At 45.2% G+C, this 13,962-nt stretch overlaps 1 protein-coding gene across 4 annotated transcripts in view; it reads left to right on the forward strand.

Moving 5' to 3' along the window:
- The window catches only part of KALRN (kalirin RhoGEF kinase), a 452,901-nt gene that overhangs the window by 149,260 nt on the left and 289,679 nt on the right, over positions 1-13,962 (forward strand). For all 4 annotated transcript variants that reach the window (XM_082284833.1, XM_082284834.1, XM_082284835.1 and 1 more), the window contains exon 2: positions 8,277-8,351. In XM_082284833.1, the coding sequence (XP_082140959.1) occupies positions 8,277-8,351 (75 nt within the window). The remainder of the gene's footprint in view (positions 1-8,276; positions 8,352-13,962) is intronic.

Raw genomic sequence — 13,962 nt, forward strand, 5'->3', positions numbered from 1 at the left:
TAAATCAGCTTCCCAGGATGACACAATAGCTGCAAGCTCAAATCATAAGCCCTGGCAGAAAGAAAGGGACCAAAGGAGATGAGTGAAGGCAGAAATGTATCTGGTCAGAAGGGATTTGAGGCGACGTGTGACAGGGGAAATGTAAGCCTAATTAATTGTGGGGTGCTGGTTTGTGAATGTTGTATGAACCACAGTCAAAAATGACTAATTTAAAACCCACTCTGAAACTCAGACTCAACCATCCTTCCTGGACAGGGTTTTTTCTGAAGGCAATGGGAACTATGTCAGTCTGTTCGGGGTATGTTGAACTCTGTCAGAAAAACTAAAAAGAGAAAAGGTAGAGTGTTTTTAAACGTGGGGGGAAATGCAATTGCCTTGTTGTTTAGGATGTTTTTTTTTCTTTTTTAAGACAGTCACAGGCTTTGGGACAAGGATCTCAATTGGCCTCTAATTAAAGTTGCTTTCTTAGTGTCTGGCATGAAATCCCCCTGAGAGGCAGATGTTTGCAAAGCACACTTGGGGCACTGGCATATGGTTCCTTTGTATGGCTGGCGTTTCAGCAAAGTGCCTCCTCAATGTTGTACATAATTAGATATTTTATTTTATTTTTTTGTCCTGGAGAAGTTACTGGTGGCTGGGGACCTCCAGGATGTGAGTGGGAGGCTTTCTGGGAGACGGATGGGAAACCCTAAGCACGTCACTGCTGTGTGACAGGTGCTGGGAGATGCCCTTTTGCAGCTTTTTGGGAAAAGCCTGTTGACTAAACCAATGCCAGTTAAAGGATATTATTCTAACCTACAGAATTTAATAGAGGATGGGACCCTGGGTACCCAGCCTCTAGTGCTTCAAAGAGGGCCTGCATCCTTCCTGCAGGAATCCATCAGCAGTTCTAAACTTTTTATGGGATTATAAAATTCTGAGGAATGTTTCCATAAGAAACCCAATTGTAATTGAGAGGGGAGTGAAATGAAAAGAAAATATTTATGCACACTAGGCCTGGATAGAGACCATGGCTGTGTTTAAAACGTGACTTCAGATTACAAATGGCCCATAGCTGTTTATTAACACCATAAAAGACTCTTGCATCTGGGTGGTCACTGATGTGTAGAACAATCTGTAGATGGAAAAAACTTAACCACTAAAAGCTCAAGGTGCTGAATATACTTATTTCCCTCTAGGGCAGCACATCTATCCCTTGTACACTTAAGAAATAAAACACAGGATTTTGTGTCAGATGATCTAATTTTTCCAGTTCTCCTAACGTCTCCCATTCCTTCCCAGAAAGCCCTTTCTGTGATCACCAGAGCAAGTCTTTCCTACTGTCAGTGCCTCATTTTTGCCTGTCTATAAAAGTACACTGCAACAGTTCCCTGCCTCAGAGAACTCAGAGAGGTTTTTTCAGACAAAATTAATTCATGTTTGAAAGGTGCTTTTGAGGTCTGTGAACCTGACTGTGCTTTACTAATGTGGGCAGTCATTATTTCCGTTCTGTAGAGAGGAAAACCAAGATCTGGCACAGTTAAAACAGCTTGTTCAGGATCATAAAGCAATTTAGGAGCAGAACCACAAATAGAGCCAAGTCTTTTGATTAGCAGTCAGATGTGCTATCCACAGGGCTACCTATAACGTCTAATTATTTTTCTAAGTGTAAGAACTGAAAGATCTCAGCCTGATTCCAAAGTCCTGATGAAAATGAAAAGGAAATGTGCAAAAGATTGACTCACAGCCATTGCATTCTCTTAGCATCTCTATTAGTGCATGTTTAAAATGAAATGAGTAAAATCCCCCATGGATGGAGTTGAAGCAGAACCTCCTCTGCAGATTGTGTATAAATTCAGTATCCTTCTGATGCTTTGAATTGTTTTGTGCTACTTATGAAAAGCAAAGCCTGGCTGTTGGCTTAGGTGGGATGCACAGGGTGGGATGTTTCGGCTTCAGATGCTGAACACTTCTTATTAGAGGCCACACGTGCACACAAGGCTAATGAATTTGCATGCTTGCTGCAAGCTGCTCTGTCTTTCTTGAGGCCTTGCCTATTCTTTGGCTTGATTTCAAGCTGAGGCTACTGTTTAAATGTGTGGACATTCAAAGGCTGTGCTGGGAGGCTCAGCGCTGCCAAGTACCTCGTGGAAGGAATAACAATCTCCGCAATTAGCAAGGTCCCCCAAACCCCAGCCCTGCCTCTCTCGGTGTTACAGGCAGGAGAGGGAAGGCATCTGTGCCGGCAGGGGCTGTCCCTGTGCAGGGATTCAAGCAATGAGAAATCAGAGGGACCGACCTGTTGGTGTAGAGGGGGAGAAAAGTAGCTGCTTTTGCCGCTTACACTGGCAAAACTTGGAAGTGGAGGGTAGCCTGTGGCACTGCCACCTGATAGCTGTGACCAGAAGGATATTTCAGAAAGCAGGAGTGGTGTGTAATTAATAAAAAGAAGGACAGAATAAAGAAGCACAGAGAAAATAATATTACTCTTGGACTGAGCCTAACTATTACATATAAATCCAACATTCATGTTTTAATTTTAGAATAAATGCAGCAATGTAATGCATGTGACTTTGTCTCAGCTGGGATAAAGAGTGTGGCATGTGGTGCAGTGGGATTAGTCTTTTGTGCAGACTATCTGTTTGGTGTCCATGGTTCTTGCAACTTTTGGAGCTCTAGCATGGATCTATGTGCCAGTCTGTACACTGGATCTGGTGGCTGGAGAAAGCAAACAGAGGAGCATAGAGGGGCACAGCACCGCCATCCTTGCCCCAGTGCTAATCCAACCTGCCTTTCAGCCTGTCCCTGCCACACTCCAGCCTGCAGTCCTAAATGCTTCCCCTGAGACCAGGTATTACCTTTTATTGGTTATTATGGAGAAGCATATAACTCTGGGTTAGTCTTCAGTAATAGTTGGTGATTATATTTACAGCTTGATTTTGTGGTTTTTTCTCTCTGGTGCTGTCTTTAGATTCAATTCAATTGAATCCTTCCTTCCTCTGTGAAATCTAAGCCTGCTCTTCTGCTGCCTGCAGTGGGGAGGGATGATAGGAGAGCCTTGCAGGCTCCTGGGGAGCTCAGGGCACCAAAATGATCTTTCTTTGCATCAGGGATCAGGCTGTTGTCCACAGAGGAGCGATCGGCAGATGCAGAGTGTCCAGCCTCATTTATCTCGGCCAGATGGTGCTAAAATACTAGTCCAGAGCACATGTTGCTTCTATTCAACCAAATGCTTGTGCCATGCTGTGGCCTCTCTGCCTTGAACCAATGAGCCTCGGCCAGCAAAATCCCAGCGGCAAAGGCCCCAGCAGCCCCTGGCTAAGCCCCTCTGCATGGCTTGTGGAAAATCAGAGAAATCAAACTGGGAAGGCTCACAGCCCTGCAGGGACAGACAATAGCCTGCAGGAAGGGGAGGAAGGGGTTAAAGAGGGTTTAGCACACACAAAAAGTAAATATTTGAGGCATAAATGCAGAAGGAAAGAATAATGGAGAGAGAAGGGCAGGAGGAGGAAGCCAGAAGTGTAAAGAGAAGAAAAAGGAAGATTATATTCTGCTGGAAAACAAAGGGATGTTTGTATGAGAAAAGCGTTGGGGAAATGAGGGCTCAGCTCTGCACAAACTTTCTGTCTGACACTGGTCAAGTCAATCTCTCTGTGTCTCAGTTTGCAAAGGCTACAATGGGAATACTAAAGTCTCCTTTGTTCTGCCTCTCTCTGCTCACATCAGACATTCCTTCTGTGTGTTGTAGAAAGCCAAGACGCTACAGTACTGCAAAGACAAATAAATTCCACTGAGACTTTGAGGGGAGAAAAATAAAAAGGTGGGAAGGCAGATAGGCTATGATAAACCTGGGAGATAAATGCCCCAAAAACTGGGGTATGGGAGTGGGAGTATAGAAATACAGGAGAGGCCTTTACTGGGGGAAGAAGAAATACGGACCAGATTAATCCTACTGTTGCATCCTGGACTCCAGTGGAGTTCTTTGAGGGATGGGTTTAGCCCAAGGAGTTCAGTTTTGTTTGGTTAAAGAAATTTTATGCCAAAGTTTTAAAATAGTGAAATCTGTTCTGAGAACTATGAGAATGTGGGCTGCCTTTCTTGAAACGTTGCATGGGACTTGGGATGAACAACTCTTGCTGAAGGCATCAGGAGCCAAGTGATTAAGCCCCATGCAGTGCTCTGACAGGAGGCCTTCTTCTTGCCTACGCATACTTTTTTTAAGTATAGAAAGTATTTCCATATTTCCAGCAGCTGATCTTTATTTGAAGCCAAGAGCTGCATTTTTCAGATTAGAACTGAGGCTTTTCTAGGAAAAGCCACTCTGGAGCAGACCATTGCTCTATCTAGCCCAAGACGGTGTCTCCAACAGAGATCCTGCACTCTGCTTAGAGAAAGAAATACTAAAGCTCACAGGGCTCTCTCTGGGGATAATTTATTTTTCACTCCAAGAGTTACAGCTTGGCTTTCACTTCAAAGTCTGTAGGCTTACATTCTTTCCAAAACTCTTGCTTATTTTATTAATCTTTATGGTTCTCTGGAGATGTTTGTTGTTTGCAGATCTCCAACCTGTTCAGGAAGCCCCTTGAGCTGCTGACCTCCATGTCCTTCAGCAGTGAGCTCTCCAGGCCAATTGGGGCATTTGTGCAGGGGAAAAACAAATTTCTCAATTTCAGAATTGCTGCGTTTACCATGGAAGCATGCCTTAAGCTTCTCAGCTCACCCATCTGGCTTCTCATTACAGCATCTCATCTAAAACTGTGAGCTTCTTCTGCCACCCAGGGAATCCCTGCTAGGAGATGTTCTGTGCACATGTGATGCTGCTCTGCCCTGAAACGTAAATCAGCCATGCTGAGGATCCACTCTTAATTCTTCAGTCCTTCCAAGTTTACAAGAGCACATACTGTCGGCTGCTCAGGCTGACATGGTGTGCTTTCTTGTTGGGTCAATGGAGTAATAAAAATTTGTGGCCAGTCATAGTGTCCCTGCTCTGTGAGTAGCACACTAAGCCAGGATGTGATGAAGGTGTGAGGGGCTGCAGGGTGACAGGGTCACAGCACTGTGCTCTCTGTGCCTCTCTTTTGGTAAAGGGGTGATTGAAGTGCTCGAGTACCTTGGCAGACCATGCAGGTAGAAAGCGAGAGGGGCTTTGTTGTGTAGTCCCATGTTTATGAGGATGGTGAACCAGCAAACCAATGCATGGACAATGGGCGGGATGGCTCAGTGCTCGGCCTGCCCTTCCTTTATCCCTTTGTCCTTCTCTGTCCATCTGCTGCAGAGAGGAGCAGTAGAGAGGTGCAGGGCAGACTACAAAGCACAGCCTTTGTGTGCGCGGGGCTCTCTGGCAAAATGAGATGGTGCTCTGCAGACATGGCCTTGGATCCAGCACACAAACAAACAAAACAAATGTATTAGAAACAGCTGGGGAATAGGATGAAAATGAACATCATTAGGGATATGCTTATAATAACTTACAAGCTGGGGAATGCAACATTGCTATGCTGGGCCCTTCTGGAGACAGATTTGCTGTTGCTTTTGGAGTCTTTGTTACAGCCATTGGTTTTCCCATTTCTGCATACCTTGCCCCAGCTCTTGCTGGCAACCTGACAGCATGCCCTGAGATGTAGCCTCCAATGAAAGGATTTTGTCAGGAACTGGAGCAACCTCTGGAAGCACTGGCCCATGGCCTCATCTGTGGGTCATGAGCTGCTACTTGGTTAAACACCGTGCATTGCTTTAGGTGCTGATCTGCCTTCCAGAGTTTCCTTCCTCATCCCAAGGGAAGTTTTGCAGCTCTTGGGACTTCTTGTTTATTCCTTGGTTGTAGGACAGGCTCACAGTTTTCCAATTCATTCATCATTTATTTTGGAGTGTGTTTGACCTGTCCTGGGCAATACTGAGAAAGCGGAAAGTACCTGCTGCAGCACTGTCCCCACTCAAGTCTTTTCTCGCCTCTCTTGTGCACAGTCAGGACATAGGGGCTGTTAGCAAAGAGCCCCTTGCCTGCAGCCTGCCCTGCTACAGCTCAGGAGGTGACCATCTTTTAAAGTCATACATTTCTCTCCCAGTCTCCATGCGTATTTCCTCTGTGAGATGCAGTCCTTCCTTGCAGGAGTGTCTGAAACTTGCCTTCAGCCCTCAGTATAGTGGGTTCTTGCTAAGAAGTCCTTATGGTGTGCTTTACATACGCCCACCAGCTTTTTTTAGTAATGCTCACAAAGATTTCAGTTGCATATTGTCTGCTGCACAGTTGGGTGCTTAAGAATTGATTTTGCCATTTTCCTGACAAATTTAACAAATACTGGCCAAGACTCTACTTGCACTGACACTGCAGATCTTGCAGCTGGATAAATTTTGCCCACTGCTCCACTTGAGTGTCTTCAAACCCTCATGATGTGTCTCGCACATTGACTGTTCCTGTTTGCTTCATGGTTGGAGGAGATGCTTATATACAGAGCTGCTTAAATTCCAAATGTTGCCTGTGGCTGAGCAGTTCCTACCTTTGATGTGAGAGCTAGCTGCAGCCTGGGATCTGAGCGGTTATTCTTGTCAAGAGGAGAAGTTAATAGCAAAGTCTCATAGATTTAACACAGAGTGCACAAAGTCCTGCTTACTTGAACACAGAAAGAGTTCAGCAATCAGGACTCATTTCCCTGGTCCCCAAACATTTTACTGACACAATGCACTCTTTAGGCATCCCTCGGGACTGTGCTCCAGTGCCTGTTCAAATTGCAGTTACTTTGGTCTTGGCCTTACACTGAATTACCCCAGTCCTTTGACTACTGGTTTTCACTAGCTGTAGGTTTAGCTGGTGAGCTTACACGTCTCCTGGAGACACCTGAGAGCAACTGGGGACAAAGAAAGTTAGCTGTAGCTTTTGGTCACCAGGGAGGGACATATTTACGTGTACAAGACGTCCTTGTTGCACAATCTAACTGTGAATGGCAAAAGCCACTAACTCAACCATAATAACACTAACACTTGTAGTTCAGCTGCAGGTGAAAATGGCTGATTTGGTCTTCATCCTGTCTGTTCCAAATGTCTGCATGGATTGGACCACTTTGCCTTTGCAGGCTGCATGTTGGGAGCAATAGATGACAATATAAAAGGGATGCTTTTATCCTCAATCCCTCTTTCAGACCCAAACAGTCAGGGTATCATCTGCTGTGTTCAGTGAGGAGGGTGTGATGGCCGCAGCAATGCCCTGTTTCTAGAAAGCTGCTTAGTGAGAAGATTTTCTTGCCCTAGCACCATCTCAGAAGAATGGTGGTTGCTGCCTGCCTGCCTGTGAAAGGCAGAAAGGGAAAATACAGGGTTTCAAATGTGTTATATTATTTGGTGAGCTGGAATAGATCTAAGACCATATGGAAGATCACTTGTCATGATGGCTATTCACTACCCAATGATGGATGACTTATTTTTCAGGGGAACAGCAAAGATGTCCTTCAAACCCACCTTTTGTGGGAATAGCAGTGGCTGGCTTACTCTGGGGTGATCCCTTACTGCCGGTCTTTTGCAAAGCCAAAAGATGCTGCTGGCACCTAAAACTGTGGGCAGCTCTGTTCCCAAGAGAGTAAAATTCTTTGATTTCTTGGGTGAACATTTAGGAGACCTGAAGTAATTTGTCACTTCAGGGAATACAAATGGCCTGCGCAGGTATGCTTAATCAAACAGCATGTATTACCTGAGGATGTGCAGGGGCTTCAAACCTCTCCTTACCCAGGGAAAACTTTGGCTGGCTTGTAAGGAGCATGTCCTCCGAGTGTGGTCCCATCTTGAACCATTCCATCTCAGCTGTGCTGTGCACAGCAGAAAGGGGGAAAGGAGAAAATCCCTTTTTAAGCCAGTCCCTGTGCAAATCTGTCTCAAGGGCTGGTGCCAAATGGATGTGTATGTGCTGTAATGTTCCCTGCAATTTTACCTGGGCTATGTTCAGAAGAGTGAAGGGAGAAAGCTCCTGGCTCGCTGTACAAGATGGGCATCTCCCAGGCTTGATAGTATGGTTTGTGAAAAAGGCAGCAGGGATTAAACTGGTTACTTGGTGGGAAATCTGTTAATCTTTCAGAACTTCTGAAGAATAGAGCAATGAGCTGATTCTCTGTATTTAATTTTTTTCCATGAACATATCTCTATTGATGTTGATGCTGTTCATCAGCCATTTGGGTCTGTTTCTTGGTGCTTTTATGTAATTTATAGCCTTTCTCCAGTCTGATTTTTGAGAAACATGGCATGTCCATGAAGCTGGGAGCAAGAACCTGCTCTCTTCTAACGTGGCTTTCCTGTTTTTCTCTGTTTTGCAGGTTCTTTTCGAAATGATGGTTTAAAAGCTGCTGATGTCCTTCCTATACTGAAGGAGAAAGTGGCCTTTGTGTCAGGTGAGCATACCTTGATCCCTCCAGCCCATCATGAGCACTGTCTGCCACATCCTGGTCCTTATGATGCTGCAGAATCTCGAGGGACCAGTTTCATGTTTGAACTTGGTAATACTTAAATTAGTTCTTTGCTAAGAAAAGGGCTGTATGTGGACCACGACTATCCAGTAATACTCAGGGCATTGGAAACTGGTCCATGTTGATTTTCTTCATATTCTGAAACAGGGGCAAATGAGCAGCACAGGTAGGATGAAAGGCACCTTCTTAGCTCCAGCCCAGATGTGAGCTGTCTCAGCATGCAGGACACTTCAGGGATCTTGCTTTTGGTTCAAGGTCAGTGGATAGCATTAAATTCCTGTATCTAGGAAGCACTCAGACCCATAAATCACTGGTGTTCCATTTACAGTCCCAATCGACTTGCAGTTAAAAGTACCATTGTTGCTGCATTTGCATAATAACTCAGATGCTCAAAGTTCTCCTGCCATTCTGTACAAAGATTTACAGCCTTCATTCAGGAGACAAATCTCAAGCATCTGGGGGTGGATCAGGACTAGACAATATGGAAGAGGCTTTGAGAATAGCTTGGATGATAGTGCTTCTGGTGTGAATTACAACTTGTCAGTGAGAGGGGGAAGAGAAAGTCTGAAGCAATCATAATCTTGCATGAAGTCACTCAAATTGGCAGCATAAACCCAGAGTATTTCCAGTGGCAGCATTTCTGATGATTACAAACCATTCAGGCTGCTTGCAATGAGAAAACCTCCATCAAGAACAGCCAGCTCCCCTTGTTTGCAGTCTTTGCTTTTTTGTTTCCTTCATCTCCACAGTAATGCTGACTGCAGAGGGAGGAGGTTGCAGCAAGGCTGTTAGGTGCCCACACTCTTCCTCCCTGGCTCTCTCCCCAGGTGCCGGAGTTGAGTCCCCAGGCCCATGAGGATGGGGCTCATCACCCTGCTGAGCCATGGAGATGTCATCCAGGGAAAAAAAGCTTTCCCCTTGACTGATAGCTGGTGTGAGATACCTTCCCATATAGGAACAGTTAAATGGCCCAGGGATCATGAGTCCAGCTGTGACCTGGGGAAACAATCTGAGGATCTATAAATGCTAAACTTTCTCACCAATGACACGAAAATCCAGGAGTTTGAGGGAAGTTTCTGAAACACCAAGTCTTGTCTGAAAACCTTAAACTATCCCAACAGTACTCACATGCAGGAACACTTTATCTCACACTGAAGTCTCATTCTGAATGTCCTGAAATGTTTTACATGGTTGGCTTTAACTGCTCCGAAGAGGGGAACATAGTCATAAAAACACAGCGTACCTGCACACTTGTTTGTGACACAAAAGCTGAACCGGGTGCTCTGGGAAAGTGAAGGGGAGGAATTTATGCAGGGACTGTACTGCAATTTAGTTTTTGGCTTCTGCTGTTGCTTTGCATGGAATGACTGCAGGATCATTTGGTAATTCACGGAATATTTAATAATGACAACCTGTCTGGATTGTTTATGTAGCCCCTTCCACTGATGGTGCCTGTGTTCAGCTCTGAGCCAGAGGGTCTCACATCAAATCATCAGCTCATTAGACACTGTCCTGTGCCAAGCCTGCCTTGCAGAGGGGGGTGTTAAATAAGCAGCACCAACACAATCCCCCAGGCTTTCACACCATGATCCACTGCAGGCAGGGTACAGCTTGCTCCATATAGACTCACCAGCCTCCAGACTTGGATCTGCTCAAAATGTGCTGTTCCTGACATAGCTAGAGGTCCTGGGATTTACACCTCCTCTTCATGGTCTCCAAATGCAATGACTACAGGCAGCAGTTGACTTTGCAGGCAGAGCACTCTGAACTGCTGGTGTTCACTGCAATAGCCCCAGAATCCCCTTCCAGCCCAGAGTGTAAGTACTGCCCAGTGTTCCCCTGGACTGTTGTAATAAAGCAGATTAAGAAAATTATTTTAGCATTTCAGCTGATGGCTCGGTTCTTTTAAATTAAAATGGAATAATTTCCTAGGCTATGCTTTGAGTACAGAAGAGAAAATGTTTGACAAAACAGAAAAATCAAATACCTGGACTTTCCAAGATCAACAAATAAAAAAGTTCTGTAGTTAGCACAGCCTCTGAGAGCACATTGTGTTTTAATCAGGCTTCTTTGAGGAACAGGAGAGTTTTATTGAATCTTCTTCAGAGTTTAATACGACAGTTAATTTTAACAATAACAGTACAGTAAAGTTGTCAAGGGGGTTCTCCTTACACCAGCAGAATTTATCAGCACACACAAAAACTCTCAGCTGAACATGTCAGTTACATAGTTTATCGCTTTTCTCATCAGCTGTGGCTCACCAGCTTGTTTGTCTGTGATTCAACAGGAAAATTGCAGGGAACACACAAGACCCTTCAGGCAGGAGCTGCACTTTGCTTTGTGTTGCAGTGGATGCTCCACACCTGGACCCTGCAAAGCAAAAGGGCAGAACAGGCAGGGCAGGGAGAGCAGCTGCCGCCTGCTTCACAGCAGGGACAACAGGACCTGCTTGCACAGCCGTGTCATCTCAGAGGAGCACTCAGGCTTTCACAAGTGCACTTAATTTCAGAGTTGACATACAGCTCTAACTGTCTGGGCACAGATTCATCCAGCCTAAGTGCTGTCTGGGGCTCTGTGCCTGGCACTTCCCCTTGGCTGGCTGAGCCAGCAGCAAGCAGCGGGCGCGGGGCTCTGCATCTGCATCCCTGCACCGCGGGAAAGTTGAGGGGTGGTGGATAACATCAAGATTTTTTCCTGGAACTAGTTCTTGGTTTCTTCCAGTGATCTCATGTATGAGCTAGACTGAACCTGAACAAAGTTCACATGTGTGTCTAAAGAGTACCTGAAAATCCCATTCCATAGCTCCTATGCAGAGCAATGGACTGAGCAGTTGTGGGTGGGGTGCATCCCAGCCATCTCTGTCTGATTGCTTCCATCACTGACCTCCTGGAAGCAGATTAAGCAGGGGGCTGGCAAGGGGGAGGCTTTGGCCACCTGCTTGTTGTCTAAACCCTAATAAAATCTTGGCTTTGCCTGGGTGGTTCAATGTGCTGCTTTCAGCAATGGAATGGCTTTGGGAGCCACTAGGGAGTGAGTTACAAGCCAGAGACTGATTTTTGTATTCTGAGGAGGAGACAAACACTGAGGAGAGGAAGTAAAACAGGTTGTAGATTATTTTAGGTGCTTTTTTTCAGTGAGAGGTGGTGAAATATTTTGGAAACTGGGCTTATAGTCTTTCTTGGGAAACACAGACGTGGTGTAAATTGGGGCATTGTTCAGCTGCTTGATTGTATTTATGGGAGATTTTCTATTGATCAGTGCAGTACAGAACAAAGTGGATGAACTTTCAAGAGAGGGAAGGGAATGTGTTATCATGTTCCCTTCCCATGCACAGAACTTTTCATGTACTTAGGCTATAAAAAGCTTGTTAGTTGACTGATGTCATGGGTCTCGCAGAAAGCATTTCCCAACATCCCACCCAGAGGAGTTTCTCAGGATCCTTCCTGGTACTTCCGCTCCCTGGAGGGCTTGGAAGAGTGGTGGCGCGTGGGCTCCTGCTGTCATCCAGGTACTGTCTGCTCATCTGCCGAGGCAGGAGTACAAAGGAGGAGGCTGGCCAGGTTTCTGAGAGCGTGGTTGAGCACGGAGGAATCAGCAGCAGAGGGTGTAATAAGCTGGTGAGCTACTGCAGCTGTGACAAGCAGAGCTCCCAGCATGTGTCTGCAAAGCGGGAGGTTTTTCTGTGTGCTTTGGGCACCAAAAGGGCACAGGGCAGGGAGAGGTGGATGCAGTAACAGCTCAGCCATCTCCAACCTTTGGTAGCCCACTGTCTCCAACCGCATGTCTCGGGAGCAGTCTCGTTGTTGGGTCATAGTAATGTCTGAACCTGACTGAGAGCCTTAAGGAAAAGCAGAGATTTCCTGAAAGGTCTTCCAGAGGAGGATTTGCAAGGTAAATAGTTCTAAAGAAAGGACAGCTTTGCAATTAGGTTCCACCAAATTTAGGCCAGCAGGATGAATCAAAGAGGAAAGCTCAGAGAAAACACTGACCTTCCCAAAAAGTTGTCCAAGGACACCACAGGTTGCTTAGTGTCAGGGGCACCACATGTAGAGGTGCATGTTTTTACTTTTTCTGCAATGGATGCACTTCACTCTTCAGAGAGAGGGTTGAAATGAGACCCCCCCAGTGCCTCTGGGCACTGGAAGAGTTCACATCCTGGTTTCAGGGGGTCTCAAATGCTGATTTGTGGACATTGGAATTTGTATTGGGTTGGGAATAAAATTAACCAAAATATTTAATTTGTGAATGATGTAAACATTTTGTATTTGCACAAAAAGTTTTTATTTAAATTAAAAGTTTCCATGCTCCTCTTCCTCTGGAATGGAAATTTCAAATGAAACATCAACAATTCTATATTTTGTTACAGAAAAATATCTTCCATTTTATACCATTCCCTGGTTTAGTTTGACATCAATGGAGATTTCAAAAAAGGGAAATCTGCTATTAGAAAAGCATGGCATTCCTTGACTATTTCTCCATGCTTGTCTCAAATGAGGAGAGAAGGAGTGTATGATCAGGGTGTATCTGACCTCTCTTTGTTTCTCCTTATTCTGTACAGCTTCTAGCACTGTGCCCTGTGGTGTGAGTTTGGAGTGTCTGTCTGTACCACCATCCACAGTGACTGGCATCACCATGTGCTCTTCCCTTCCCTTCCCTTGTCCAGCAGCAAGAGGGGTGTTTTGTAGTGCAGTAGGTTTTGCAGTGGGGTGTTTTGTGTTAGAAGATTTGGGGTTTATTTTGTTCAGTCTCTCATACATACAGCTATTCCCATACATCTGCAATAGAGGACACAAGATCAACAAACGTTATTTGTAGCTGGGGCATAAGGCAGAGAGCTTTAGTGTCAGTGTTGAAGAGGAAGGTACAAGTGCTCCCCTGACTCCTCAGCAATCCAGCTACTTCCAGAGAAAAAAAACCAAGCTCCTCTGTACTCTCTCTGGAAGTTTTCCTTCCACATAGGAAGGTATTCCCTTCCTTTTAATGAGTCTCACTTGTCCTTAGTTATGCCTTGCTGGAATAATAACTTTCTTTTTGGGAAATGAAATTATTTCCCCTGTGGCTTGTTGGCCAGTGTATATTTAAAATTAAAGAAGTACCCCAAAATACTTGCATAAAGCAGTGAAAACTAATTACAAGCCACAACAGGTGGTCTCTTCAATCCATGCAGTGGCTTTGGGTGATTGAAGAACAAATTTACTTGGTAGGAAACAGGATCCTTCAGTTTCAGATGCTGCACTGGGTGTCCCATCTACAGCCTCTGACCTGCTCTGCCAGGTGATCTTCTGGTGAGAACAATTAGCCTTGGTTTTGGAGTCATTAACCCTAAAAGTAATGTTGTAAGGGTTTGCCATTAGAATTTGATTTGGGCAATTGACTCTGAGACATGGATGCTGCAAAGAGCAGCACTCTGGAGAATCAGGCCCTGGTGATTGCATTGCAGCTGTGTTAATTGGCTTGTTGTGGGAGCTTAAATTTCCATCACTTGCACTAGAATCACCTGATTGATACCAGCTGAGTTGGAAGGTGGTCACACAGC

Source organism: Coloeus monedula (assembly GCF_965178545.1).
Source record: "Coloeus monedula genome assembly, chromosome: 7".
Taxonomy (NCBI): domain Eukaryota; kingdom Metazoa; phylum Chordata; class Aves; order Passeriformes; family Corvidae; genus Coloeus; species Coloeus monedula.